The sequence below is a fragment of the Rana temporaria genome, chromosome 4 (genome assembly GCF_905171775.1).
Source record: "Rana temporaria chromosome 4, aRanTem1.1, whole genome shotgun sequence".
Classification (NCBI taxonomy): domain Eukaryota; kingdom Metazoa; phylum Chordata; class Amphibia; order Anura; family Ranidae; genus Rana; species Rana temporaria.
The window spans coordinates 225,448,866-225,475,883 of record NC_053492.1 but is presented as its reverse complement, the minus strand read 5'-3'; the positions used below and the strand labels follow the sequence as shown (position 1 = coordinate 225,475,883).

Genomic DNA, 27,018 nt, shown 5'->3' with positions numbered 1-27,018 from the left:
CATTACATGTTTTTCTGCAGCTTCTCGGTTAAAGTATATTGAACCCCCAAAAAAAAAAAATATAGCACTCTTTTGCGTTAAAAAGTCCCTGCCCTTTCCAAAAAATCATGGATGTGAGCGTGTCCCAAAGGAAAACATGTAAATGAACTGTAGTGCGTTTCTGCAAAAAGCACCAAAAAACAGAGGTGCGACCCAGGCCTGAGAGGTTTAGTAACATAATGGGGTTAAAAAAACAAAAATAAGTACAGAAAGAGCAAATAATCCCTACTGTAAGGGGCTCATTTTTTTTTTTACTGTGGACAGTGAAAGTGATATTTACAGTAGCAATTTGCTTTTTTTGTACTATAAAGAGCTAATTAGTTTTTTTTAACCCCATTATGTTACTGGCCGATTAATCGATTATGAAATTAATAGATTACAATTTTCATAATCGATTAATTGTTTCGGCCCTAATTGGATTACTATAAAAAATGCCACTGGCAGGGAAGGGGTTAACACTTGGGGGCGGGAAAGGGGTTAAGTACGTTCCCTGGGTGTGTTCTAACTGTAGGGGGGGGGTGGACCGACATGGGGAAATGAGTGATCGCTGTTCATACATTGTATGAACAGAAGATCAGCATTTCTCCCCCTGACAGGACAGGGAGCTGTGTGTTTACACACACAGCTCCCGATCCACGCTCTGTAACGAGCGAGCGCCCCTAGTGGCCGCTTCACGAGGTGAAGTAGAGCTACGTGCTCTCGCGCAGGGGAGCCGACCTGGCGCCGTATAACTGCGGCCGCTGGTCGGCAAGTAGTTAAAAGCAAACTTTGCATCTCTCCATGCTTAAGGACCAGTTGCCGCAGTTTAACTGTGGCAAGGTGGCTTGATCCCGCAAATCGATATAGATGGATGTCAGCTCGTACACAGCGATTTGTGGGAGCGCGCGCACACCCAGTGGCCAGCGGGGGAGCCAATTGGCGGGTGAGGCAGACTGTGTCTGTCGGCCACTCGTAGTGACAGAATGGGGATCTGCCTGTGTAAATGGGGCTAATTTCCGTTCTGACAGGGAGATCACACACATCCTGTCTTTCTGCTATGCAGGAAGACGGATCTGTGCGTTTCCCCAGTCACAGTCCCCCATAGAACACAAAGTGAGGGAAACACATATAACCCTTTGATCCCCCTGATGTTAATCCCTTACCTGCCAGTGACATTAGTACAACAATGCATATTTTTAGCACCGATTTCTGCAACGTCACTGGTTCCCAAAAAAGTGCCAAAAATTTCAGTTAGGTGTCCAATCTGTCCGCCACAGTCCCGCTAAAAATAGCTGACCGCCATTACTAGTAAAAAGAATGTTTGTTTTTAAATTGTTGCTTTTTTTGTTTATAGCGCAAAAAAAGAAAAATCGCAGGAGGTGATCAAATACCACCAAAAGAAAGCTCTGTTTGCAAGAAAAAAAACAAAATTTTGTTTGGGTACAGCGATCGATTGACCGACCACGCAATTGTAAGTTAAAGCAACAGTGCCGTATGGCAAAAAACTGGCCAGGTTATCAAGGGGAAAAATCTTCCGGGGCTGAAGCGGTTGTGGCTTTGGCTGTGTAATTTGGCCCCCTGTAACACCTGAAATATGGTTGAATTGTAATAATTTGCTTGCAGTGAAGTGAAGGGATACACAAAATGTTTTTGTTCTGTCCTCCCTTTACGCAGATATGACAGTCCAAATTGCAATGGCGACTGGTGTTGAGAAGCCCCTCTGTGTCCACGATTACAACCTTAACATGGGAGGGGTGAACTTCAAAGACCAGTTGATGGCATAGAGCAGTGGTTCTCAACCTGGGGGTTGGGACCCCCTTGGGGGTCAAATGATGATTTTCCAGGGGTCACCAAATCCTGGGCTGTTCCTGAAGCCCGCACTGATCTCCCAGGAAGGGAGATAAGAGGGGGAGGAACAAAAAAAAGGAATTAGGATAGAGAGATAAAAAGGGAAAGAAAGAAGAAGAGAAAGAGTGGTACATCCTAAAATGTACTATAAGGGGTTTTAATACTTTTCGAGTGGAAGGGACTCAGAGTGCTAAATGTCTGTGGGTTAGGGGCGCAAATTACTTGCGTTTCCTTGAGTGCTTTCAACCCACGCTATGAAAATACATTTTCCTGTTAGGGGTCCCCACAACTTGGAAAATCTTATCAAGGGGTCACGGCACTAGAGGGTTGAGAACCACTGGCGTAGAGCCAGATGCTGGCATCTGTATATAGATTTGACTTTGAGCTGAATGCTTTATGCCCTTAGAAATTCTGAAGGTGGTGATTGGTTTTCGAGGTACTGTACACAGCTAGACTGCCAAAAAAAAGGTCTCACACGTGGTATCCCCGTACTCAGGAGAAGCAGCAGAATGTATTTTGGGGTGTAATTTCATATATAGCCATGCCATGTGCGAGCAATATATCATTTCAGTGACAACTTTAAAAATGAATATTTATTTTTATTATTTTTGTCATTTTTCAATCACTAATAAAATATTCAATGTGCTCAACATGCTTTTCAGCAAATTGAGAGGTCTACTTTCTAAAATAGGGTAATTTGGGGGGCTTGTACTGCCCTGCCATTTTAGCACCTCAAGAATTTAAATAGACGGTCAAATTAAAAGCTGCGTAAATTTAAGAAAATGTACCCTAGTTTGTAGAAGCTATAACTTGTGTGCAAACCAATAAATATATGCTTATTGAATTTTTTTAGCCTAGACATGTGGCTGAATCTTTTTTTGGCCTAAACGTATGACTAAAATGGAGTTTATTGTATTTTTTTTTTTATATAACAAAAAGTAGAAAAACTTGTTTCAGGTGATCAAATACCACCAAAAGAAATCTCTATTTGTGTAAAAAAAAAAAACACGTAATTTGGGTACAGCATTGCGTGGCGGCACAATTACCAGTTAAAGCAGTGCAGTGCCAAATTGTAAAAAACACTCTGGTTATTAAGGGTGCAAATCCTTCCGGGGCTGGAGTGGTTAACAAACCACTTTTATTTGGTTGAGAAATCACTTTGAAAAAAAACTAGCAGCTGCAGGCATCATTCAGATATCTTTCTTCAGCCAATTCTGTGCATCATAAGAACGATCATAGCTGCAGTTCAGCCGCTTGATCATATTTACAGGCGGCTGGAGGGAACAACAACCCCCACTGCCGCCCCCTGGTGCTTCTCCGGTCTCGCTCGTGCGATCGGGGAGCTGGAGAAAGAATCCACTGCCGCAGGATGAAGAGCATAGAGATTTCCGGTCACCAGTCATCCTCATGACCGTCGGAGGCCCGGGTGTGACGTTGCGACATTATGTTCGGGCTGCAGATGTAACCAAAGCCGAGATCGTTGTTTTTTTGATCTGATGCTTTCCAGTCTGGAGGAGAGATGTGGGGTCTTATAGACCCCACATCTCTCCATAAATAGGACCTGTCATGCACCATGTTTACATAAGTAAAATAAATAAAAATAATTTATGCCATATGCGAACGCACAAAAGCACAAGCAAGTCGCACCCAAATATGTAAACGCCGTTCAAACCACACATGTGAGGTATCGCCACGTGTGTTTGAGCGAGAGAAACAATTCTAGCACTAGGCCTCCTCTAACTCTAAACTGGTAACTTGTAAAAAATGTTAATGTGTTGCCTATGGAGATTTTTAAGTACCAAAGTTTGGCACCATTTCACAAGTGTGCACAATTTTAAAGTGTGACATGCTGGGTATCTAATAACTCGGGTTAACATCATCTGCCACATTATACAAAGAACATTGGACTAACTTTACTTTTTTTTTTTTGCTAGAAAAAGATTTTCCCATCTATTTACTAATGCTAGCAGCACAAGGGTTACAAATAATCAATGTTGATTGGGGAGAGTGAAGTTCCATTTTAACATGTGCTAGATATGCATTAATTTTGACCTGCAAGGGAAAAGTCCATCAAAACACAAACCCATTATAAAATCATGAATACATTTGCCCCAAACCCCGTGAGTGCTATAAATTCAACTAGTATTTGTTTTTTTGGCATCTTTAAATAATATTTTCTAGAGCAAAAGTAAAATCAAACTGCACTTTTAGCCTTCATCTTAACTGAAATAATACTAATAGTTTATTATAAAATTATGCTTCAGCAATAGTTGTTTTCAACTACTCAAGACAAAAAAAGCATATATGTTCAGAATGCACAGCAAGGGTGTCCATAACTAGTTAAATGCTTGAAGAGATTTCAGAAGCTTTCCTCTAGGGTGAGTAAAGGACCCACTCATGGGGCCTCTAGTGTGCACTGATGCCATACTCTACCTCCCAGGCATTGCCATTTCATTTCACAGCTGCTGTGTCGGGAGATTAGACTTATTCCGCTAATGGCACCTAATGCATAAATATGCGGCTCACGTCTGACAGGAGCGAAGCACAAAAAGGCACAAACATAAAACTTTTGGGAAATAGATGGTTGAAATTAAGATAAGCTACAGGCAAATAATTTAGGATTTATGGCATTACAAAGGGCCTCAATCCAAGCAGAGTAATGGAGAAGCTCGGACCTCTGTCAGCAAAGGAACAATGAAAAGTGTGAGGAAATGAAAAGGACAAAAGACAGAAAAACAAAATATATCACTATTTGTTCAACCTGGATTGAATCTTTCCCCCTTCACTAAAAATCACACCAGTATATAGTTCTGCAAGCTGATATATCTCTTTGCATTAATTAGTTAAATATTGTTTGCTTTTACTTTTAAATTGCCATGTTTTTGAGGCACTGGTGATGTAACCAAGAACTCACAGCTGCATCCTGGGAAGTTGCGGTCACATGTACCAAGAGGCAGACCCAAAAGTTCCAGGAAATAAAATGGAGATGAATTCATCTGCCCTTAGTAAAAAATTACCATAAAATAAGGAGGAAACAAAAATAATGTATGGAAAGGATAGCAAGCCTGCAATACTCTAGAAGTATCTGTTTTTGGTTTCCATTTACTAAACATTTCTAAAAGGTGCCTTTTTTGTACATTTTTAATCACAACAGAGTAAAGTTCCTCTTTTAGGAGAAAGACTTTAATATTTAAAAAAAAAAAAAAAAAAAAAAAAAGGATTGTTTTTTTTTTATTACAATAAAAAAAAAATATTATATTATATTATATAATATAAATGGATGTATATATCTGCTCTGTGAAATACTGTATTTATTGGCGTATAACACTCACTTTTTTACCCTGAAAATAGAGGGTAAACTGTGCCTGCGTGTTATACGCAGGGAGCTGTGGAAAGGGTTTTTCCTGAAACTTCCCTCTTAAAGTTAGGGTGCGTTTTATACCCCTATGCGTGTTATACGCCGATAAATATGGTAGATATTGCACTTTTTTTTTTACCTCTTTGGTGGTCCCCTGCCAGCACAGTACTCTCCTTCTTGCTATGGTGCCCCCATAACAAGCCATGTGGCTATGAAGGCACACATTCAGTCGTACTCCCAAGCCAGGCTGTGTGCATTCATAGGCACATACTGTGCAGCTCGGCCTTCATCACAGGATTTGACCGATAACCAATGGCTCCTGCTGCTTTCAGTGAAGCCTGTGAAAGCAGGAAGAGGGGAGAAAAGAGCTGCAGCCAGTCATAGCGCTGCATCAATTGAGGACTCTGGTGAGTATTTAAAGGTTGGGGGGGGGGGGGGGGCCTACTGTGTGGCTACTCTTACTAGAAATCGGGGCCCAGCAGAGGACTTCCATGGCACAATGCAGAAACTTTAAGGAGGTAAATCAGAATCCACAAGCAAAGGCTTGAAGACATCACTGACTGGCAAACATCCCTGTTCATGAGTCTACCATGCGCAAGTCTTTGAACAAACAGGGTGTCCATGGAGGAAGCCAATGCGCTCCAAAAAGCAGAATTTGTCCCCCCCTCCTTCCCCCACAGCAAAGCCATTGACAGAGCACAGCACGCTTCACTGCTGGTTTCCCCTGGTGGAGATGGCGACGGCAGCACCCAACCGCCAATCGAAAAATCAGCTTAGATGGGGACACCACTGGATTTCAGGACAGGCAAGTGTCCCAATATTAAAAGTCAGCAGTTACAGTGTTTGTATTTTTTCTGAAGGAGCCTGGAGCTCCTCTAAGAACCAAACTACAGAATGCATCTTGTTTGTAACCCAGGGACTGCCTGTATTAACGTGATTGTAAAGTCTCTTGTTTTTAAATAACAAGCATGTTATACTTACCTGCTCTATGCAGTGGTTTTGCACAGGGCACCTGAGCCAAACTGCAGCTCCATGTATCCATTCAGACATGGAGCTGCCTGTTCAGCCCCACCCACTCTCTCCTGATTGATCAACAGCGAGAGCCAATGGCACCGTTGCTGTGTCTCAGCCAATCAGGAGGAAACGTCCCGGACTGCTGAGGAACTCTTGGACATCGCTGGATAAGGACGGAGCTCAGGTAAGTATTAAGGGTGCTGGAGCTGTTGCTACACACAGGCTGCTTTTTATCTTAATGCATAGATTGCATCAAGATAAAAAAAAACACAACATTCTGCCTTTACAACTGCTATAATACAGGAAGTCTATCCTGAAATAAGTATGCAAGCTTCCATTGCTGTTCACCCAATTTAAAATTGCTAGTTCTCGTGCCATTATGTAGATCTGACGGCTTTAAACCTTTAAAAAAAATCTCTGGGAAAAATATGCATGTCCAGCATTCTGGCTCCACATACTTGTTTAGAGTCAGACCCTGAGGCTGCATATTTCTTTCCTCCAGGTTTAACTGTAAAGAACCAGGGAAATTATGGAGGAGGTGCAAGCCAGATATAGAACCCCTTTAAAATATTTACTAGAAGCTTTTATTTTGTTGCGCGATCTGGGCATTTTCAAATACATTCCTTTAAAATCACTTTCTCCTAAACAATAAAAAAGCATTTTGAAGTATGCTAGTGAGAGGGATTTTTTTACCTTAACGTTTTCTCTGTCAAAATACCATAAAGTTGGGCATTACTGTCAGAAGTCTAATGCAACATTCGTATGATGTGGCCGCAGCTCCGCTTACCAGTCAATATAATCTGACAAACCATAAAATCATGGCAGTATCACAGGGAGTCTGTGTCAGGTGGAGAAAACCATGTGCCACAGTCAGAAATTTCAGCCACTGTAAATCAATTTTTGATAGGCAAGTATTAAATGGATGCAGCAATATCATCTAGCAACTTGTGTACACTTTCCATTTAGCACTATGAACTGGACTGAGCCAGCCAACAGATCCATCCCTATCTTTTTAAAGAGGAAATTGTAAAAACCTGACAAAACTCATTTATCGATTCATCAATTTTTCTGTTCTGAAAAAGTATCAAAGCTATTGGCTCAGCATTGCAGGCTGGCTTCCAACATTTAGAGCGGTTAACAGAGCCAGTCAACATATTTCTCCATGCAGCAGCAGTCAAGGAAGAAACGTGAAGGATTAAATACTGTACAGTATTGCATGTATATACGCTTCAAAACAAAAATGTGGTAAGGGCCAAGATGTTGTTCTACTAGTTACAGTGGATGTAAACCCGATTTATTTTTTTATCGGTCACAATGTACAGTATAAGATTTTCTATCATCTGTGCCTAGTCTTGCCACACAGAGTTAATCCAGCTCTGAGCAATCCGCTTATTGTTCAGTGAAATAAAACGGACTTGCAGAGAAAAACCTAAGTCCGTTCTGCCCCCTTCCTGTGAGTGACAGGTTATTTACATATCTCATGCATAATTCCCACCCCCACTCCTTTTCTGAAGTCATGTGGTTACTTTTCAGGATTTTGACTGAACGTTAGTGATCATAGCAGAATTTAGTGTAAGGAATACACAGGAAAAAAATGCATGTTCAAAAGGGGAGTGTAGAGGAGGGCGGGGAGTCTACTAACATCACGACTCCACCCACCGAGCTCCAGAGAACAGACCCACCCACAGAATCTGCAGTTTTTCAGTTCTTATAACAGAGGGGAGACAGTTGACAGGTAAGGATACATGCAGGAGACATCTATATCCTTATAGATCAGCACTATGGCAGTAGTTTAGAAAGGATGAGAGTGGGGTTACATCCACTTTAATACATTGCTGCTGTGTAATACATGAAATTCAACTAAATCTGAAAAACACTATTTATTTAAAGGCATGTCTTGACAAATTTGCTTTGAATCTAGGAGTCAGCTAAAATAGTTATAAGCCAGTTTGTGTTGTGTTGCTGGCTGGGGAAATGGTCAACTAGAACCCGGAAGTGATGTCATACATGTCGCTTCCAGGTCACCAAAATACCCTGCGGTGCCTGGTATGCCTGTCCTGCCCTTTTCAGATGGCAAGTTGGATACATAGCAGAGGGGTACGTGCGGGGAAGTGGTAAGGCCTTTACCTGCCTGTGAGGAAGCAAAAATCGGGTGGCAGCGGAGCCCCCTGTTGGCTTCAACCTGACAAGTGGCTTGGCGCCTGGGTTTTTGTTGAGCCCCAATTTAAGGAAACATTAAAGAATTGCAAATGCCAAGTATGATCCAAAGATAGAGCCTCAAAATATCCTGCAAGTCTGCAAGTATTACCTGAATCTGTTCTGGGGTCCATTGATCCAGGTTCACAGATTTAACTCTTGATATATGAACACCAAGGTTTCGATGGATTCCAGCACATCTGATGCAAATAAAAACTCCTAAATTCCATGAAGCCCATCTTGGTCCTGCAAAATAGACAACACACATATTAGATGTTATATAAAAACATAAAAAGTGGCAAGCAAATAACACTCTATAGCCTATTGGTGAATTTTCTATAAAACATTATAAATGTGGTAAACTCTGCTTGGACTCGTACATGTGAACTGTATAATGCAGAAGGAGGTGTTGAGGCTAGAGGATACGGAGCACCCAAAAGACACTCTTAGTGGATCATCAGTAGCAGTTGAGAAATAGCTCCAGCTTTAATCTACTCTACTGCTAAAGCAGTGAAAGAGAAGGAAACCAAAATAAATGATCTGCAATGTTGAGTGCAGGCAATATTCAGGGCAGTGCAACCAAGCACAAAAAGTGGATGCTTTGCCAATAGGTGGTGTGGAATAATTAATTAGGCTTAATAAAAAACCTTGTGTTCCCGAAGTCAGAAGCACATTGACAACATGTGACATAACATAAAAGGCACAACAAGCACCCTCCTTTAAAAGCACTTGTGAACGCAGCCTTAGAACGCAATAGCAAAACTGTTCTGATAAAGGCAACTGACCATTACCTGAAACAAGTCAACTTTCAAATGTATTAAATTAAAAGGTTAAAATAAACACAGAAGAGTTTAAACCCATTGGAACCATTTACTTTATGAAGTGGGAAAGAATAAAACCAATTAAGATGTCCAATTAAGATAACTACTTTGTCCTAGATATTTCTATGAAGTCCAGCTACATATTAAAATGAACAGCAAAAACATGTTTTTGAATTGCAAGAGCTTATGAAGGGTTCTGATCATTTCTGAATGAAATCCCATGCATTAAATAAAAGAAATTGAAGGTGGAAAAAGAAAAAAAAAAAGCAATAAGATACAGGATATAACTTCACAAAATGATTTTAAGCAGTATGGAGCCATTGATTTCTAAAGCGATAGTTCAAGCTATGAATTATGGGCCAATATAGACTGAATAGAGTTCTCCAGCACCGACAAAGGAAAGCTCACTTGCTGAGAAGTTACTGCTTTAAGAAAAAAATAAATAAAAATTAACTGGGATAGCTATGTTATAGCAGACTCTACCAAACCCCTGCAGATAAAAAATCTGGAATCTAGCACACCATGGAAGGCTTGAAAAAAAGTGTAATTTTTTTCCCAAAAAAGTGCGCTTGTAAGACCGCTGCGCAAATATGGCGTGACAGAAAGTATTGCAACGATCGCCATTTTATTCTCTAGGGTGTTAGGATAAAATTTTATATATATATATATATATATATATATATATATATATATATATATATATATATATATATATATATATATATATATATATATATATATATATATATATATATATATATATATATATATATATATATATATATATATATATAATGTTTGGGGGTTCTAATTAGAGGGAAGAAGATGGCAGCAGTGAAAAACAGTGGAAAATTACATTAGAATTGCTGTTTAACTTGTAATGCTTAACTTGCAATACCAACAGCCACCACCAGATGGCGCCATCTCACACATCTGGTGGTAATAACTTGTAATACCAACGGCTCACCACCAGATGGCGCCTGCCCACCTTCCAAGCCAAGTCGCCAGGACACCATTTCTAGTCGCCATGGCGCCCGGGATTTGTCGAGCCCTGGGTTAAACTCATTTCACCGCCCTCTGATTTATAGTCTTTATATACACACTTTAACTGCAAAATCTCGAACTTACAGAAATCAGAATCTGGAGATAGTGGTATAACACTTTGACATGTTTATCTCCACTTTTTAAAATCTGGTAATAGATCTATTAAAGAATATGTAAACGGAACATTTTATATTCCTGACATGTGTCTGCTGTACCATGTACTTGAATAAAAAAAAACGTATCCTGTTCACTTTGTATTGCTTCTTTTTTGTGAAATCCCTGGTGTTCCTGCCATTCTCTCTGCTTTCCCATTAATAACTGACCATACTGACTGGGAACTCAATCTGCTCTCCCTCCAATGATCATACCTGTCCTGACAGGCCATCCATTGCACAGTTATTCACTGGGAAGACCAGTGTACTGCCGTTTCTCCTCCCTGAGCTCCTTATGCAGCCAACAGAGCATGTAATCACTTACGAACAAAAAAAAAAGTACGTACATACATACTTTTTTTTATGTCTATATACAGAAAATGTTTTGCCTTTCATTTCTATCTTAACCACTTGCAGTCTGCCCCATAGTTATAGGGCAGCAGCTGTGTGATTTCGAACCAACACCGGCAGGGGGCGGGCCAACTCTGCAAAGATCGGCAATATACAGAGTACCGAGATATGCCCATGTAAACGGGGGGTAATGGATCCTGCGAAGGAATAGAATTCATTACGCAAAAGCGGCACACAGTTAACCCCTTGCTCGCCCTGATCACTGTATTCGTGTCACTGGATCCTGCAAAGTGTCAAAATGTCTGCCACAATATCGTAGTCTATCAGTCACTGATCAGCATCATTAGTATAAAAAAAAAAATAATCCAGAAATAGATCCCATAGTTTGTAGATGCTATAAAGTTTGCGTAAACCAATCAATATACGCTTACTGGGATTTTTTTTTTAACCAAAAGCCATGTAGCAGAATAAATATTGAACTAAAAATTTATAAAGAAAATTAGATTTACAATTATTTTTTATTTGATGTGTTGTATAGCAGAATGTAAAAAATATTGTTTTTCAAAATGGTCAGGTCTTGTTTATAGCACAAATAAAAAAATAACGCAGTGGTGATCAAATGCCACCAAAATAAAGTTCTATTTGTGGGGGGGAAAATGACAACACTTATTTGGGCATAGTGTTGCACAACTTTTCAATTAAAAGAACGCAGTGCAAAAAAAAAAAAAAAAAATGGCCTGGTCATGAAGGGGGGCAAATCTTCCAGAGGTAAAGTTTAAACTGACGGGGTTGTTTTACAAGGTGATCGATTACATATACTTGAACATGTTACTTTTATAAAGCAACCTCCTATGCCAATACTTTATAAACTAAAAGAAACACAGATAATATCCACTGGAAAACAAATACAAAGGTTTCTCAGCACTCAATCATTTAGCCAGAAAAAGATCCTAAATTACATATATAAAAAAAAATTAAATATGGACCCGGTCTGATTTATTGCTACAATGACTGGATGAAAAACTGAAGGCTGGGGCTGGCAGGCTCTGTTTCCAGTATGCATCTTAAGGCTTAAAGTGATTGTAAAGTCAGAAGGTTTTTTATCTTAATTCATTCTATGCATTAAAAGAAAAAGCCTTCTGTGTGCAGCAATTACTTACTTGAGTCTCATCTCTATCCAGCGATGTCCACGAGTGTCTTCTCGGCCGTCCGAGACTCTCCCTTCTGATTGGCTGAGACACAGCAGCAGTGCCATTGGCTCCAGCTGCTGTCAAAGTCAGCAAGCCAATCAGGGGAAAGAGGGGGGTCGGGACTTAGTGTCGGAATGGACATCGGGAGCTGGGACTTTGCTCGGGTGCCCCCCATAGCAAGCTGCCTGCTGTGGGGGCACGCAACAGAAGGGAGGAGGCAGGAGCACAGAGGGGACCTCTGAGAAGAGGAGGACCTGGGCTGCTCTGTGCAAAACCACTGCACAGAGCAGGCAAGTATAACAAAACATAATTTTTTTTCTTATATATTAAAAAATGGCAAACAGGATTACATCTTCGGCTGCTCATAACTTTTAATAAAGCCCCAATGGAAAATAAATCAATCTAGATACTGGATCAACTGTAAAAGCAGCGTAACAAATTGCCTTGCACAACATAAAAATGTCTTTGCAGCTAGAGTGAAAAATCAGATAGTGTTTGTTCCAGGTTGGACAGTGATCACAAAACACAGAGATGCACATGGCTGGGAACAACCAATAAAGCATGCATTTCAAACAGGTTTAAATATAATTCATTACCCTGTCGTTAATTAGACATGCCAGAATTGTACCAATTAAAAGTCTAATTTGTTGCTTATCTTTGAGGTATGACCATGGGAGCTCTGATACAGCGAAGGCCATTTAACATTCTGTGCTTTATCGGATTTTCATCAGCTACTATTTTAAGCTAATATAATGAAAGAAAAATCAGGATTTTAGCATAAAAAGAACCCCTACTGCTGGCAAATGAAATTCTTCATCTTCAGTTAGGGATCATGCACACATTTAAAAGCAGGTTTGGTTTAAAGAAAAAAGTCAAGCAAGCCCGCAGGTGCACCATCATAGGGGCTTTCTATGGGGGCACACAGAGAAAAGGCGGAGCCAACAGTGCAGGCAGGGGATCCCAGAAGGGGAGGTTGGGGGCCACTCTGCAATACTATTCCACAGAGCAGGTAAGGATAGCATGTTGATCCTGCCACGTATCACAATGTCTCTTTGCCAACTTATCAGTTAGCATTCACAGTTCTCTCTGTGCCTGTGGACTGCTTCATATGTTAGGATGCTTGAAGGGGTATTCTGTAGTCCTAAAACTGTCCCACCTTAACCAATTGCCGAAAAAGCTGCCGCAGTTATATGACAGGTTGGCTCTGCTGCACAAATCGCCGTAGGTGTAGATCGGGATCGTACATGGCGATCTGTGGGTGCGAACGCTTCCATTGGTCAGCGGAGGAGCCAATCAGTGGGTCCGGCAGAACTCCATGTCCGCCGGCCACCCACGATCGTTCCCCAAAGTGACAGAATGGGGATCTGCCTGTGTAAACAAGGAAAATCTCCATTCTGACAGGGGAGATCACACAGATCCTGGCTTTCTGCTATGCAGGGAGATGGACCTGTGCGTTGTCCCAGTGAGCCTTTCCTCTCACAGCGAGGGAACACAGCTAACCACTTAATCACCTGATGTTAACCCCTTCCCTGCCCTTTTAATTAGTACAATAACAATGCATATTTTTTTTAGCACCGATTACTGTCGTAATGTCACCGGTTCTCAAAAAAGTGGCAAAAATGTCTGTTAGGTGTTCCGATCCGTCTGTCGCAGTCGCGCTAAAAATCACTGGATTGCTGCCATTACTAGTAAAAATAAAATTGATAAAAATAAAAATGCCATTAATCCATCCCCCATTTTGTAGATGTGGTAACTTTTGCACAATCCAATCAATATTTTTTATTTTTTTTACCAAAAATATATAGCAGACTATACATTTTTTTTTGGGGGGGGGGGGGGTGTTTTATAGCAGAAAGTAAAACATTTTTTTTTTAAACCTAACTTTTTTTTTTTATTATAGTATAAAAGAAAAAAAAAAAAAAAAAACGAAGAGGTGATTAAATACCACTAAAAGAAAGCTCTATTTGTTGGGGGGGAAAAAAAACATTTGTTTGGGTACAGCGTGGCACGACCGCACAATTGTCAGTTAAAGCCATGTATTGCCTGGTCATTAAGGGGGTTAATCCTTCGGGTGTTGAAGTGGTTAAGAAGCCGGCTATGAATAATGATGCTGGTTGTACCCAAGTCAATAGATCAACTTGGGTGCAATCAGCCTGCCCATCTCAGTCAGTCCCTCCGCACTGGCCAAGATTTAGTCTATGACTGGCTTTATGGTGACAACGCTGCTTCTCAATAGATACAACAAAGTGAGTAAGCACTGCCACCCTAGGTCAAGAATTCAATTGTGAGATCATTAGGTAAAAGCAATAAAGGGAACAAACTAAACGGAAGCCAATGCAGTTATCACATCTAAGATCTGGTAAACTCCAATTACGCCCAGGTGCACACTGGGCTGCGGTAGTGAAGCCGTGCATGTTCAGCTGAACGTGCACGATTTCACTCCCGCTGGCAGTCCCGATTTCGGCCACGATTTTAGAGAGATCTGTGCAGGTTTCTGCACAGATGTCAATGTAAATTGCGGGTGGAAATCGCAAAAAGTAGTACAGAAACTGCTTTTTGAAATCTGTGCAGCGCCGCACCTATTAGGACGGTGCCATTGCCGGTAATTTGCGGCAAATACCGCCGTTTTAACATGCCAAATCGCATGTCAAAACGCACCAGTGTGAACCAGGCCTACATTGTTTAGATAGGCTTTAATACGACCCTAGGGTTGAAAATAGTAAAAAAATCAGCGCAATATACAGGTAAAACACAATCAGCAGCTATGCACTAGGATTCAATTTATAAATTCCTTAAGAGTCAATGTAAAGTAGATAGTGCAGCGCTAGAGGGAAAGTCCAAATAAAGATCATCCAGGTGATTCTCTTATAAGTGACTGACAATATGAGGCATGCAGGTGATATAGCGTGGGTTAGCAGGAGACCTCCACCAATAGTAACAATGGCCGCTCACCTCACTGATAATAAAAAATCGCTTTCCCATAAGGGTCAATCCCAGGCATGTAACAGCATAATCCAAGCAGGAAAGGAATACATCTCAGGTAATATCAGCATGGATGGCAGATCTCAAGTAATATCAGCATGGATAGCAGCCATGGAATCCGATGTAAGAAAAACAAAACATAGTGTTTCTCCGCAATAACCAATATAACATTTAATAGTGAAAATACACTTACATAAAAAGCACTATATCCAGTGCTAGGAATCAAATGCAAACAAAAACGCACAGCATGGTCCGATAGATGGCAGCGGGTGACGTCACGTACTTCCCTACCGAACGTTGCGTCCCGCTGAAGAAGGGCCCCCCCATGAGGCGCAACGTTGGGTAGGGAAGTACGTGACGTCACCCGCTGCCATCTATCGGACCATGCTGTGCGTTTTTGTTTGCATTTGATTCCTAGCACTGGATATAGTGCTTTTTATGTAAGTGTATTTTCACTATTAAATGTTATATTGGTTATTGCGGAGAAACACTATGTTTTGTTTTTCTTACATCGGATTCCATGGCTGCTATCCATGCTGATATTACTTGAGATCTGCCATCCATGCTGATATTACCTGAGATGTATTCCTTTCCTGCTTGGATTATGCTGTTACATGCCTGGGATTGACCCTTATGGGAAAGCGATTTTTTATTATCAGTGAGGTGAGCGGCCATTGTTACTATTGGTGGAGGTCTCCTGCTAACCCACGCTATATCACCTGCATGCCTCATATTGTCAGTCACTTATAAGAGAATCACCTGGATGATCTTTATTTGGACTTTCCCTCTAGCGCTGCACTATCTACTTTACAACGACCCTAGGGTTGCCTATACCACGGTTCCCATTCCCAATATGGTCTCCATTTTTTAGTTCAGATTCTGTACAACCAGTCTTTGCTTAAGCTGGATACACACTATATAAAACTTGTGTTGTTCAGTCTCCTTTAGGCCACTTTTACAACTTGTGCCAGGATTTGTGATGGCAAAGTAGCATGACAAGTCGTTTCCCATGCTTTCCAAAGACAAACCATTCATATTCGTATGACTTCAAAGTAGTCCCTGCACTGCTTTGGTCCGATTTTGATGCCACTTACACAGTCATTCCCTGAAATCGCGGCCGCAAATCGTGGCAAAATCACAGCACGTGCGTGGCCGTGAAACCGCTGTAAAATTGCGCGCCTTTGAAGTCACACTAGTGTAAAATGGGCCTTGGATTTACCCATGTAGTGCAAGGGTCGGCCTGATTGCATACAAATTGAAAGGGTTTAAGTTTGACCTCATATTATATGGTTTTGGTAAACCTAAAGAAAACCTAAAAAAAAAAAAGCTAAAGAAAATTGTATAGCTTTAGAGGAGGAAGGTGCAATTTCACCCCACCTTGTATAAGAACTTCATACAGCATTTTATGTAAAATACAATTACAGAATGCACAATTGAAGCTTTAGCATTCCGAACATCTGTACACAATAAAAAATTACAAACACCCAGTGGGGAGTGGAGGAATTTTCTTGGCTTTCATATCAGAAAACTTGCTTGCATCAATTACTACTACTTCTCACCAACAATAGAACTACTTCTAGAATAATCCTCGTTATAAAAAAGGAGTTATTTAAAAAGTAGACTCTGGACACAAATACCGTTACACATTCAATTCAAACAGCTGCAATTATTTTTTGCATTTAGCAAACCTATACAATAACTACATCTTCCAAATGTGATAACCTGAAGCCCAAAGAACACTATATTTTCGCCAACATATGTACCGTAGTTCCTAAATTGTCAGCACCACCTAGTGGTCATAATCAATTTTTTCCTATAAATAACTTGATCAGAAAAAAAAAAAAAATATATATGGTTTCATGGTCCCTAGGTGGCACTGACGATATAGGAACTACAACATATTAGAGAAAATATGGCAATTTTAATTCTAAATGTGTGGATGTTTGTCACATCCGCAGAAACATTTAATAAATAGACCTCCAAGTTGATGCCTTCCACTTAACATATTTTGGCATTAATCTTTTTATTGTAGGTTTTAACCATTTGCTTACTGGGCACATATACCCCCCTCCTGCCCAGGTGAAATTTCAGCTTCCGGCACTGCGTCTCTTTAACTGACAATTGCGGTCGTGCGACGTGGCTCCCAAACAAAATTGATGCCCTTTTTTTTCCCCCACAAATAGAGCTTTCTTTTGGTGGTATTTGATCACCTCTGCGGTTTTTATTTTTTGCGCTATAAACAAAAAAAACAACAATTTTGAAAAAAAAAAATATATATTTTTTACTTGTTGCTATAATGAATAGCCCCATTTAAAAAAAAAAAAAAAAAAAAAAAAAAAAAGAAGAACAGAATTCTCAGTTTAGGTCGATACGTATTCTTCTACATTTTTTTTTTTTACCAAAATCGCAATAAGGGCTTACAAAATATGGGACAGAATTATTATTTTTTTTTTTTACTAGTAATGGCGGCGATCTGCGATTTTTTATTGGGACTGCGACATTATGGCGGACACATTTGACACATTTTTGGCGCCATTCACATTTATACAGCGACCAGTGCTATAAATAATGCACTAATTACTGTATAAATGTGACTGGCATTGAAGGGGTTAACACTAGGGGGTGAGGAAGGGGTTAAATGTGTACCTGTATTGTGTTCTAACTGTGGGGGGAGGGGGGTGACTGGGGGAGGTGACCGATGCTGTGTCCCTATGTACAAAGGACACAGATCGGTCTCCTCTCTCCCCTAACAGGACGTGGAGCTCCACGTCCCTGCTCTGTCATTACCGATCGCAGGTACCTGGTGGACATCGCAACCGCCAGGCACGCGCATCGGCATCTCGGCGCCGCTGCCTACGCGCTCCCACGCCCCCCAGTGGCCGGAGGAATCCAGGACGTCATATGACGTCCTGTTGGATTTTCAGAGCCACAATGAAGCCGTCATTTTACAATGGCCCGGGGCTCAGGTGGTTAAACTAGGTGAAAAAAAAAAAAAAGGAAGGTGGCTCTGCTTTTTTTCAACACCCCCCCCGCCCCCAAGCACTTTTTGGCCTAGGCAATTCCAGAAAAAGTTTATAAGTTTGTCAGCAGCTACAGCATTTGTAGCCGTTTTTTTTTTTTCTTAAACTGACTGAAATTCCTTTAACAGCTTGGAGCGAAACAAAACCCTCCATTCCAATACAGCCAAGGAAACTGCCAACTTAAAGAGGTTATAAAGGCAGGTTTTTGTTTGTATCTTAATGCATAAAAGATAGGGTTCGACAAAATACGGGCGCCCGGTCGCAATTGCGACTAGAATTAGCGCCCTGGCGCCCATGGATGCTTAGGCCTGGAGAAGGCTGCAAAGCCGCGGCCTCAATTACCGGCCGGTGCGGCAGGGGCGCACTGAGACACAGGATACCCCATCCTGTGTCTCCGTGCGCAGCGGGCCCGCACCGGCAGGTAATTGAGGCCGCGGCTTTGCGGTCTTCTGCAGGCCCAAGCTCCCTTCTGTGATCTGGCCCCATCTTGTGGTGGCCGTTGGGATGACAAGTAAACCAGCAAATCTAATGTGTTTTTCACTGCCATCTCCTTTCCTCTAATTAGAGCCCCCAAACATTATATCTAATTTTTTTATTAGAGAATAAAATGGCGGTCGTGGCAATACTTTGTCACACCGTATTTGCGCAGCGGTCTTACAAGCGTACTTTTTTGGGAAAAAATACACTTTTTAATTAAAAAAATAAAACAGTAAAGTTAAGCCAATTTTTTTTTTATATTGTGAAAGATAATGTTACGCCGAGTAAATTGATATTCAACATGTCACGCTTCAAAATTGCATCCGCTCGTGGAATGGCGACAAACTTTTACCCTTTAAAATCTCCATAGGCGACGTTAAAAAAAAATGCTACAGGTTGCATGTTTTGAGTTACAGAGGAGGTCTAGGGCTAGAATTATTGCTCTTGCTCTACCAATCGTAGTGATACCGCACATGTGTGGTTTGAATAACGTTTAGGTATGCGTTCACTTCTGTGCGCGAGCTCGGCGTGATGGGGCACGTTTTCTGGCTCCTAACTTTTTTAGCTGGCTCCTAGATTCCAAGCAAATTTGTCAAACCCTGCATTAAGATAAAAAGCTTTCTGTGCACGGCAGACCCCCCCCCCCCCCATACTTACCTGAGATACTAGCGATGTTGCAAGAGTGTCTCAGCTGCCTGGGACTCTGCTCCTCATTGGCTCCCTCTGCTTCAGTCAGTCAGCAAATAAGGAGAGGAAGGGGGCAGTACTGGGCTGCAGTTCCATGTCTGCATTGACACAGGGAGCTGTGGCTCAGCTTAGGTGCCCCCATAGCAAGCGGTTTGCTGTGGGGACACTCAATAGGGAGGAAGGGTCCAGAAATGCTGAAGAGGCACCACAGAAGAGGATCTGGGGTGCTCTGTGCAAAACCACTGCACAGAGCAGGAAAGTAGAACATGTTTTTTTTTTTACTTAAAAATAATAAAACACAAGACTTAAAGGGTCACTAAAGGGAAAAAAAAATATGTTGGCTAAATAGCTTCCTTTACCTTACTGCAGTCCTGGTTTCATGTCCTCATTGTTTGTTTTTGCTTTGATGTTGCTGTAATTCCTCTCTGTTCTGGACACTTCCTGGTTGTCTGTTTCCTGATCACCACAGTACTGGGAGATTTCTCACTGTGGTCACTAATCAAGGAGGTGTGATTACTGTGTGTCTAAAACTCCTCAGTACCAATCCAGTTTCGTTTTACAATCCATCACTGCCCTCTATTGGCTCTGTACATCAGAGAACCAGGAAACAACAGCAAAAACGAAACTAAACTGCAGGCACATTATATGATTGGTTTTTATCTATTTTTAATCATTTTTAAAAGGAATCAGTTAACCATTATGTCTCTATACCCTGTAAACAGTCATTTCAGCTAAAAGAAAATATATTTTCTTTTAGTGACCCTTTAAAGCGGAGGTTCACCCAAAAATCAATTTTTTTGACATTAGCTGTAGCATACTGCTAACATCTGCAGTATGCGTTTTTTTTTTTTTTTTACTTGTACTTATCGTTATATGAGCCCTTGTTTTCCGGCTCCGAGCGAGGAATCCTGCGGGGAATGGGCGTTTCTAAGCGAAGAGGAGTTGATTGACGGCTGCTAAGGTGCATCTTGGCCTCTGTTTAATCTTCAACTGCCATGATGCTGCACATGTGATCAGTTATGACACCAGCCATTGGATGGTTTGACAGTTTGGTTGAGAGCACAACCAATGTGACAGTTAGCATTCCCAGCATGCCAGGAATGTAACTGCTTTTTCAAACTGTTAAATTGATGGGTGAACCCCTGCTTTAAGTATCACTTTAAAGCTCTGATCTGCAGTTGCCATGGTGCAGCACGTGATCAGTTATGACACCAGCCATTTGACAGTTTGGATGAGGGCATAACCAATGTGACAGTAATTCAAAGCATACGTTGAATGTAACAGTTTTGGAGATTCACTAAATTGATGGGTTAAATTCACCTTTGTAATCTAAAATTACAAATAATTATGTCTTCTTGACAATTTCATAACATGTATATGCTTAGAATTGCAGAATACTAATAAATGTAGCTAACTGGATTAGGAAAACTGGAGGTTACAAAATCGTAATGAAAATTAAGTTCAACAGCAAAGACCTTTTTGCATTATATAAAAGCAATAGTATAAATGCAGAAGTTTAAAGAAGTTATGTGAAGCATCAAGGAATTAAAAAAGGTGCCTAAACAGGCCATGGATGGATCAGATAAAGAAGACGGGGAAAAAGGATGAATGGGGCCTGTTTTCTGGATGAGCTCCAAATCTTTGGACAACATGCAACAACTGGCATCCTAAAGTAAATAGTCTTAGGCCCCTTTCAGACGGACGGATAGAATGGTGCTTTTAGCTGCGGATTTTCTATTTTTCTACCGCAGCTAAAAGCACATAATGTTTTCCTATGGCCCCATTCACACACAGCGTTTACGCACGATTACGTTACATGCGGTTTGGTGCGAATAGAAAAATAGAATTGAATGCGTCCAGGTGCGATGTAGCGCAGCTATATGCACATAACCGCAGGTAATCGCAGTCTTTTTTGTCAACTGCGGATAGCAGCGTTTTAGAATTCAAGGGACCCAAACAAAAAACAAAAAAAATAAAAATGGTTGCTATGGAAATGAATACCGCTGCTAAACGCACGTAAACGCATGTAATCGCAATGTGCAAATGCAGCTAATCACAGTGCCTGGAGCCTTGAATTTCACAAAACATTTGTAGTGCTTTTAACTGCGGCAAAACAGCCGTCCGTCTGAAAGGGGCCTTAGACCGTATCATTATGATAAAACTGAAGCTAGCACCTCTGGAGGCAGCAATATTCTCTACCAGATCTAAAAAATATATACAGCAATACCTTGGCTTGCGAGCATAATTCTTTCCAGAAACATGCTTGTAATCCAAAAACACTTTTATAACAAAGCAAATTTTCCCATAAGAAATAATTGAAACCCAGATGATTAGTTTCACAAGTATTTATTCATATAAAAATGATTAGGGCAATACAAAATACAGTATAAAGTGTACTGTAAAAATAAAACAAATTAACCTGCACTTTGCCTTTACACACAATGTTACGGAGTCTGGTGCTCATCCACGTAAAGCTGCTGTTGTATACAGTACTGTATGTGGCCAGAGGTCCGGGGGCGCTGGTGGCTCCCATCGCTTCATGGAGAACTTTGAGACACTCAGGAACAACAATGTTGCTCGTTTTGTAGAATGTTTGTATACCGCGTTACAAACCAAGGTATAATTGTTATGTTTAAGTCAAATCAGCACCATGTTTAGGAAATAAAAATTATATTTTTGCACATCTCAATGAATGGTATAGTAGATCTTAGACATGCGGGTTATACTGCTGCCTACAGGAGCCTGGAAAACTGCCAAAACAAGAAAATTAAAGCAGAAAAAAAAAACACTTCATCTGTGGCCCATTTTGGAGATTTCCCTTCACTTCTTGTCCCATAACCAAAGTTTGAGAGGAAATTCCTTCAAATTAAGGGAATCCCTTGGGGACACCCAGGTTACGAGAACTGGTTTCCCCATTGGAAGATAAAAAAACTTGGGTTGTCCTCAGAAAAAAAAAATTCTTATATTTTCAATAAGGGTAAACATGACTAATCAAGAGGCAGGAGCTCCTTAAAAAGAGGCACAGACAGCAAGCTGCACAAAGGAGGAAGCAGGGGCGGAGCGAGGCCGTGTTTAATGAACACAGATAGCGGGGCTTAGGAGCAAGAGCGCACCCATACCATGCACTTGATATGGGAGTGAGTCAACAGGGGGGATTATTTATGGCCAACCAAGAAAGTTAAAACAAATAAGACAAAAACAAAAATTCTATTTAACCACTTAACCCCCAGACCATATTGCTGGTCAAAGACCAGAGCACTTTTTGCGATTCGACCAATTGTGCGGTCGTGCGACGTAGCTGCCAAAAAAAATTGGCGTCTTTTTTTCACCCCAAAAATAGAGCTTTCTTTTGGTGGTATTTGATCACCTCTGTTTTTTAGTTTTTGCACTATAAACAAAAATAGAGCGACAATTTTGAAAACAATAAATAAAAAATAAATAAAAGAATATTTACTTTTTGCTATAATAAATATCCCCCAAAAATCTCGAAAAAAAATAATTTTTTTTCCTCAGTTTAGGCCGATACGTATTCTTCTACATATTTTTCGTAAAAAAATAAAAAATAAATCGCAATAAGCGTTTATTGATTGGCCTGTGCAAAAGTTATAGCGTTTACAAAATAGGGGGTATTTTTATTCATATATTTTTTTTACTAGTAATGGCGGCGGCGATCAGCGTTTTTTTTCAGTACTGCGACATTATGGCGGACACATCGGACACTTTTGTCACATTTTTGGGACGATTGGCATTTTTAGAGCGATCAGTGGTATAAAAATGCATTGATTACTGTAAAAATGACACTGGCAGTGAAGGGGTTAACACTAGGGGGCAGGGAAGGGGTTAAGTATGTTCGCTAGGTGTGTTTTAACTGTAGGGGGTGGCCTCACTAGGGGAAATGACTGATCTTCTGTTCATACATTGTATGAACAGAAGATCAGCATTTCTTTCCCTGACAGGACCGGGAGCTGTGCGTTTACACACACAGCTCCCGTTCCCCGCTCTGTAACGAGCATATGCCCGGCGGCGATCGCACGCGGGATCAAGCACAAGAGCCGACGTTATATTACGTGCTCTCGCGCAGGGGAGCCGACCGTAAAACGACGGCGGCTGGTCAGCAAGTGGTTAAAGTAGAGCTACAAACATGTTTTCCCCATTTTTTGATAAAGCAAGAGAGGGTTATAGCACCTGTCAGATTTGTTCACATTTGAATGGCTGTATAGGAGAAGACTATACAGCCATTCAAATGTGAACAAATGTGAACAAATGTGATACAATTATTCTTCATCTGTCAGGAGCACAGAGGAGGGGGTGGAGAGCTGCAGTTACAGTGTGTGAGAGCCGATTGGAGGAAAGGTTACACACCCCTCCACACACAGGCACAATTTCATGGGTCAGGAAAACTTCTCAGACGTGACTCATGCCGATAACAGAGGAACGAAGCACCAGAGAGAAACACTTGGAGCTTTGGGGAGAGACAGATTTCATGACAGAGGTTTACAACCACCTTGTTGTAAACAAGCTGGGTAATGCAAAAATGCTTCATCACTGCACCGTCTGCGATAAATGTCTCCAGGTAAAAAAAGTACTTCTGCTCTGACAATCTGGTGTTCATAGCTAGTTCTCACTTAGGTGCAATAAATAAAAAAATCCATTAGGTCCAAAAAACTGACTCAGAAATGCAAAAACAAAAAAAAAAAAAACACACATTACTCACCTAATGAGGTTTAAAAAAATAAAAAATTCTGGAAAAGCAATGAATGCTAATAGAGTTTTTGTAGAGCACAAACAGACAGTTGCATTAGGGACTGTCTTAACTTGTTTCATGTAGAAATTACTATGCAAGCTTAGCCCTATTGTGAGTTTGTAATCTTCCATGTTAAAAGAATTGTAACACATCTAAAGCCACAAGCCTTCAAAAAAAATAGAATCCATCGTTTCTCTGTATTGAAGAACAAGGTTTATTTTGTGTGCAGATAAAACTTATTACGGTGGTTTTAAAAACAAAGAAAAAAAAAAAAGTCATTGGAAAATTCATCCATTTTAATATTAAATGGAAAATAAACTTTAATATTTTTTAAACATCGAGTGCAGAGAGGGTGTCCCTACCTGTGACCGCTTCCAAGGTCGGCCACACATGGTTTGAAACGTTAATAGGCAGGCTGAATGTACCAAGTTGATCGATCGGGTACAATCAGCCTGCCGGATTCTTAAGTGATTATCACCAACAGCTGCTATAGCCAATAGGGATAATCGCTGTCTTCTCCTGATTGGGACAACTTTCCCCGACAGGAGCAGACACTGGACTAGCAGGAGGGATTCCTGCATCAACACTGTCTGTTGATGGGGGAATCAAGTGAATTTGTGTATAACTTGCCTAAGCTTTGCATATTACCCCTCAGAGCAGCTAGACACAACACTTTGACCCCTTTCACACTGGGGTGGGTGTTCACGGTAAAACGATGCTAGTTTTAGCAGCGCTTTACCGTAATTTTAGTGGTGCTTTTCGACTGCTAGCGGGGCACATTTAACTCCCGCTAGCATCAGAATAAAGGGTTAAATGCACCCGTGTAGCACCGCTGTCAAAGCGCTTTGCAGGCGCTACGGCAGGGGTGCCCATTTGTTTCAATGGACAGGAGCAGTGTATACTCCTTCACAGCTCCAAAGATAATGCTTGCAGGACTTTTTTTTTTTTTTTTTTTAACGTCCTGCCAGTGCAGAGTCCCAGTGTGAAAGCACTCAGGCTTTTACACTGGGACTGCAGGGGAGGCATTTTTCAGGTGCCATTTTTTAGCCCAAAAGCGACTGAAAAAACGACCAAGTGTGAAAGAGGTCTTACGGTGGAGCTCAGGAACAGGCTGAGTGAGTGAGTAACTTGTAGAGCGTAACACATGCGAACTGAATCGCCTCTGGGCGCGGTTTCCATTCCATGGGTAAGGAGAACCCCTTGACCTCAGAAGAGATGGGTTTTAATCTTTCTCCTGAAGTCCAAGTGGTCTGACTCTAATCGGATGGCAGTTGGTAGCGCATTCCACAGCCGAAGTCCCTGGACTGCAAATCTTCGATCCCCTTTGGACTTGTAATTGGCTTTGGGTATTTAGAGTAGGTTTTGATTTGTGGATCGCAGAATGCGATTTGGGTTATGGGCTTTTATTTTTTGCAATAGATATTGGGGGGCATTTCCGTGAATACACTTATGCGTTAGGCAGAGCGCCTTGAAAGCAATTCTGTCTTTTACTGGCAACCAATGAAGGGCTCTCAGCGAAGGTGAGATTGATTCCCATGGTTTTTTACCAGTCACTAATCGAGCGGCCGTATTTTGAACGACTTGCAAACGAGTCATTTGGTATTTGGGGAGTCCTAGATAGAGGGCATTTGCGTAGTTGAGTCTGGAATTGATGATTGTTCCCACTACGACTGCAATGTCCTCTTTTGGGATAAAGGGGGCGAGTCGGCGTAGTAGGCGCAGCAGATGATGGGATCCGCTGACTACTGACCCCATTTGTGCATCCATTGTCATGTAGTAGTCAAAAAAGACTCCGAGACTTTTGACTTTGGTGCTAGGGGTGATATTTTTACCCAGAATGGGCGGGGGGGGGGGGGTCCCAGGTTGACTTTTTCGGTTTGCGTGAAACAGGAGAAGTTCTGTTTTTGAACCATTGAGCTTAAGATAACTGGATGTCATCCAGCTATCTATTAGAGAGAGGGATTTCTCTAGTCCAAGAGAATGATCTTTTTTGTTGCAGATGCGGAAATACAGTTGTGTCGTCTGCATAGGAGTGATAAAGAAGCTTCTGGTTCCTGATGATTTCAAAGAGGGGGCGGAGGTAGATATTGAACAATAGGGGTGACAAGGGAGATCCCTGAGGTACTCCGCATGACACCGTACGTTTTTCAGAAGTGAAAGATCCCAGTTTCACGGTTTGTGATCGGTTTTTCAAAAAGGAGGAGAACCAGAGTAAATCACCTTCCGCTACTCTGGCCACTTCAGCTAGCCTAGCTAGTAGTAGTCCATTGTCTACAGTGTCAAAAGCCGCGCTTAGATCCAGCAGTATCAGGAGACAAGATTCTCCTTCATCTGCGGCCTCTAGAGCGTCATCCCATATTTTGAGCAGCGCCGTTTCTGTTCCGTGACCCGGACGGAAGCCTGATTGGAACGTGTCGAGTAATTTATGGGTGTCTAAATGCATTTGCAGTTGTTGTACAACCTTTCTCCATTATCTTGGAGAAAACATCGAGACCTGTTATGGGCCTCCGGTTGTTTGGGTCTTTGGGGTCAAGGGTGTTTTTTTTTAGGATTGGTTTTATTCTACCTTGTTTCAGCAAGGTGGGTACCATGCCCTCCTTGAATGATTGGTTTATGAGCTGCGTGATAGCTGGTGCCAGTATATCGGCACTTTCTTTCTGAGAAGGCTGTGCTCTTCTCAGCTTGAGTGCTGCTGTGCAGAGTATTAGAGGAATCCGAACACAAATTCATATCCAAAATATGTAACCAAACATTTTTTTATTTTATTTTTTAAAGTTGGTTCTAAAGCTAAAAGTTTTTTTTTAAAATCTTAGGTTTTAGAGACGGGAGTTACAGGTCTTCTCTCCCTTCTTCCTCTTCTAGCAGCAGACTAAGGCAGCAGTGAGAGCCATGGGCTCCTACTACTGTCAGTCAAATGGGGGGGGTGCAGGTTTCTGAACTTGACTGGAATTACACTTTGATCACCACTGTTTGGGTGAGATGCAATTTACACAAACAAAATTTGATGATTGAATAACTTGGTCCAAATTATTATAGCCACACAACATTGTGTATGCAGGTTGCCATAGGAGTGCCAGTTGGTTAGAAGACCAAGTGCAATTAGTATTGGTGTTCCT

At 41.2% G+C, this 27,018-nt stretch overlaps 1 protein-coding gene across 2 annotated transcripts in view; it reads right to left on the bottom strand.

Annotated features, from left to right (window-relative positions):
- Positions 1-27,018, bottom strand: part of SMAP1 (small ArfGAP 1) — a 311,133-nt gene that overhangs the window by 219,496 nt on the left and 64,619 nt on the right. For both annotated transcript variants that reach the window (XM_040349919.1, XM_040349920.1), the window contains exon 2: positions 8,547-8,680. In XM_040349919.1, coding sequence (XP_040205853.1) covers positions 8,547-8,680 — 134 coding nt within the window. The remainder of the gene's footprint in view (positions 1-8,546; positions 8,681-27,018) is intronic.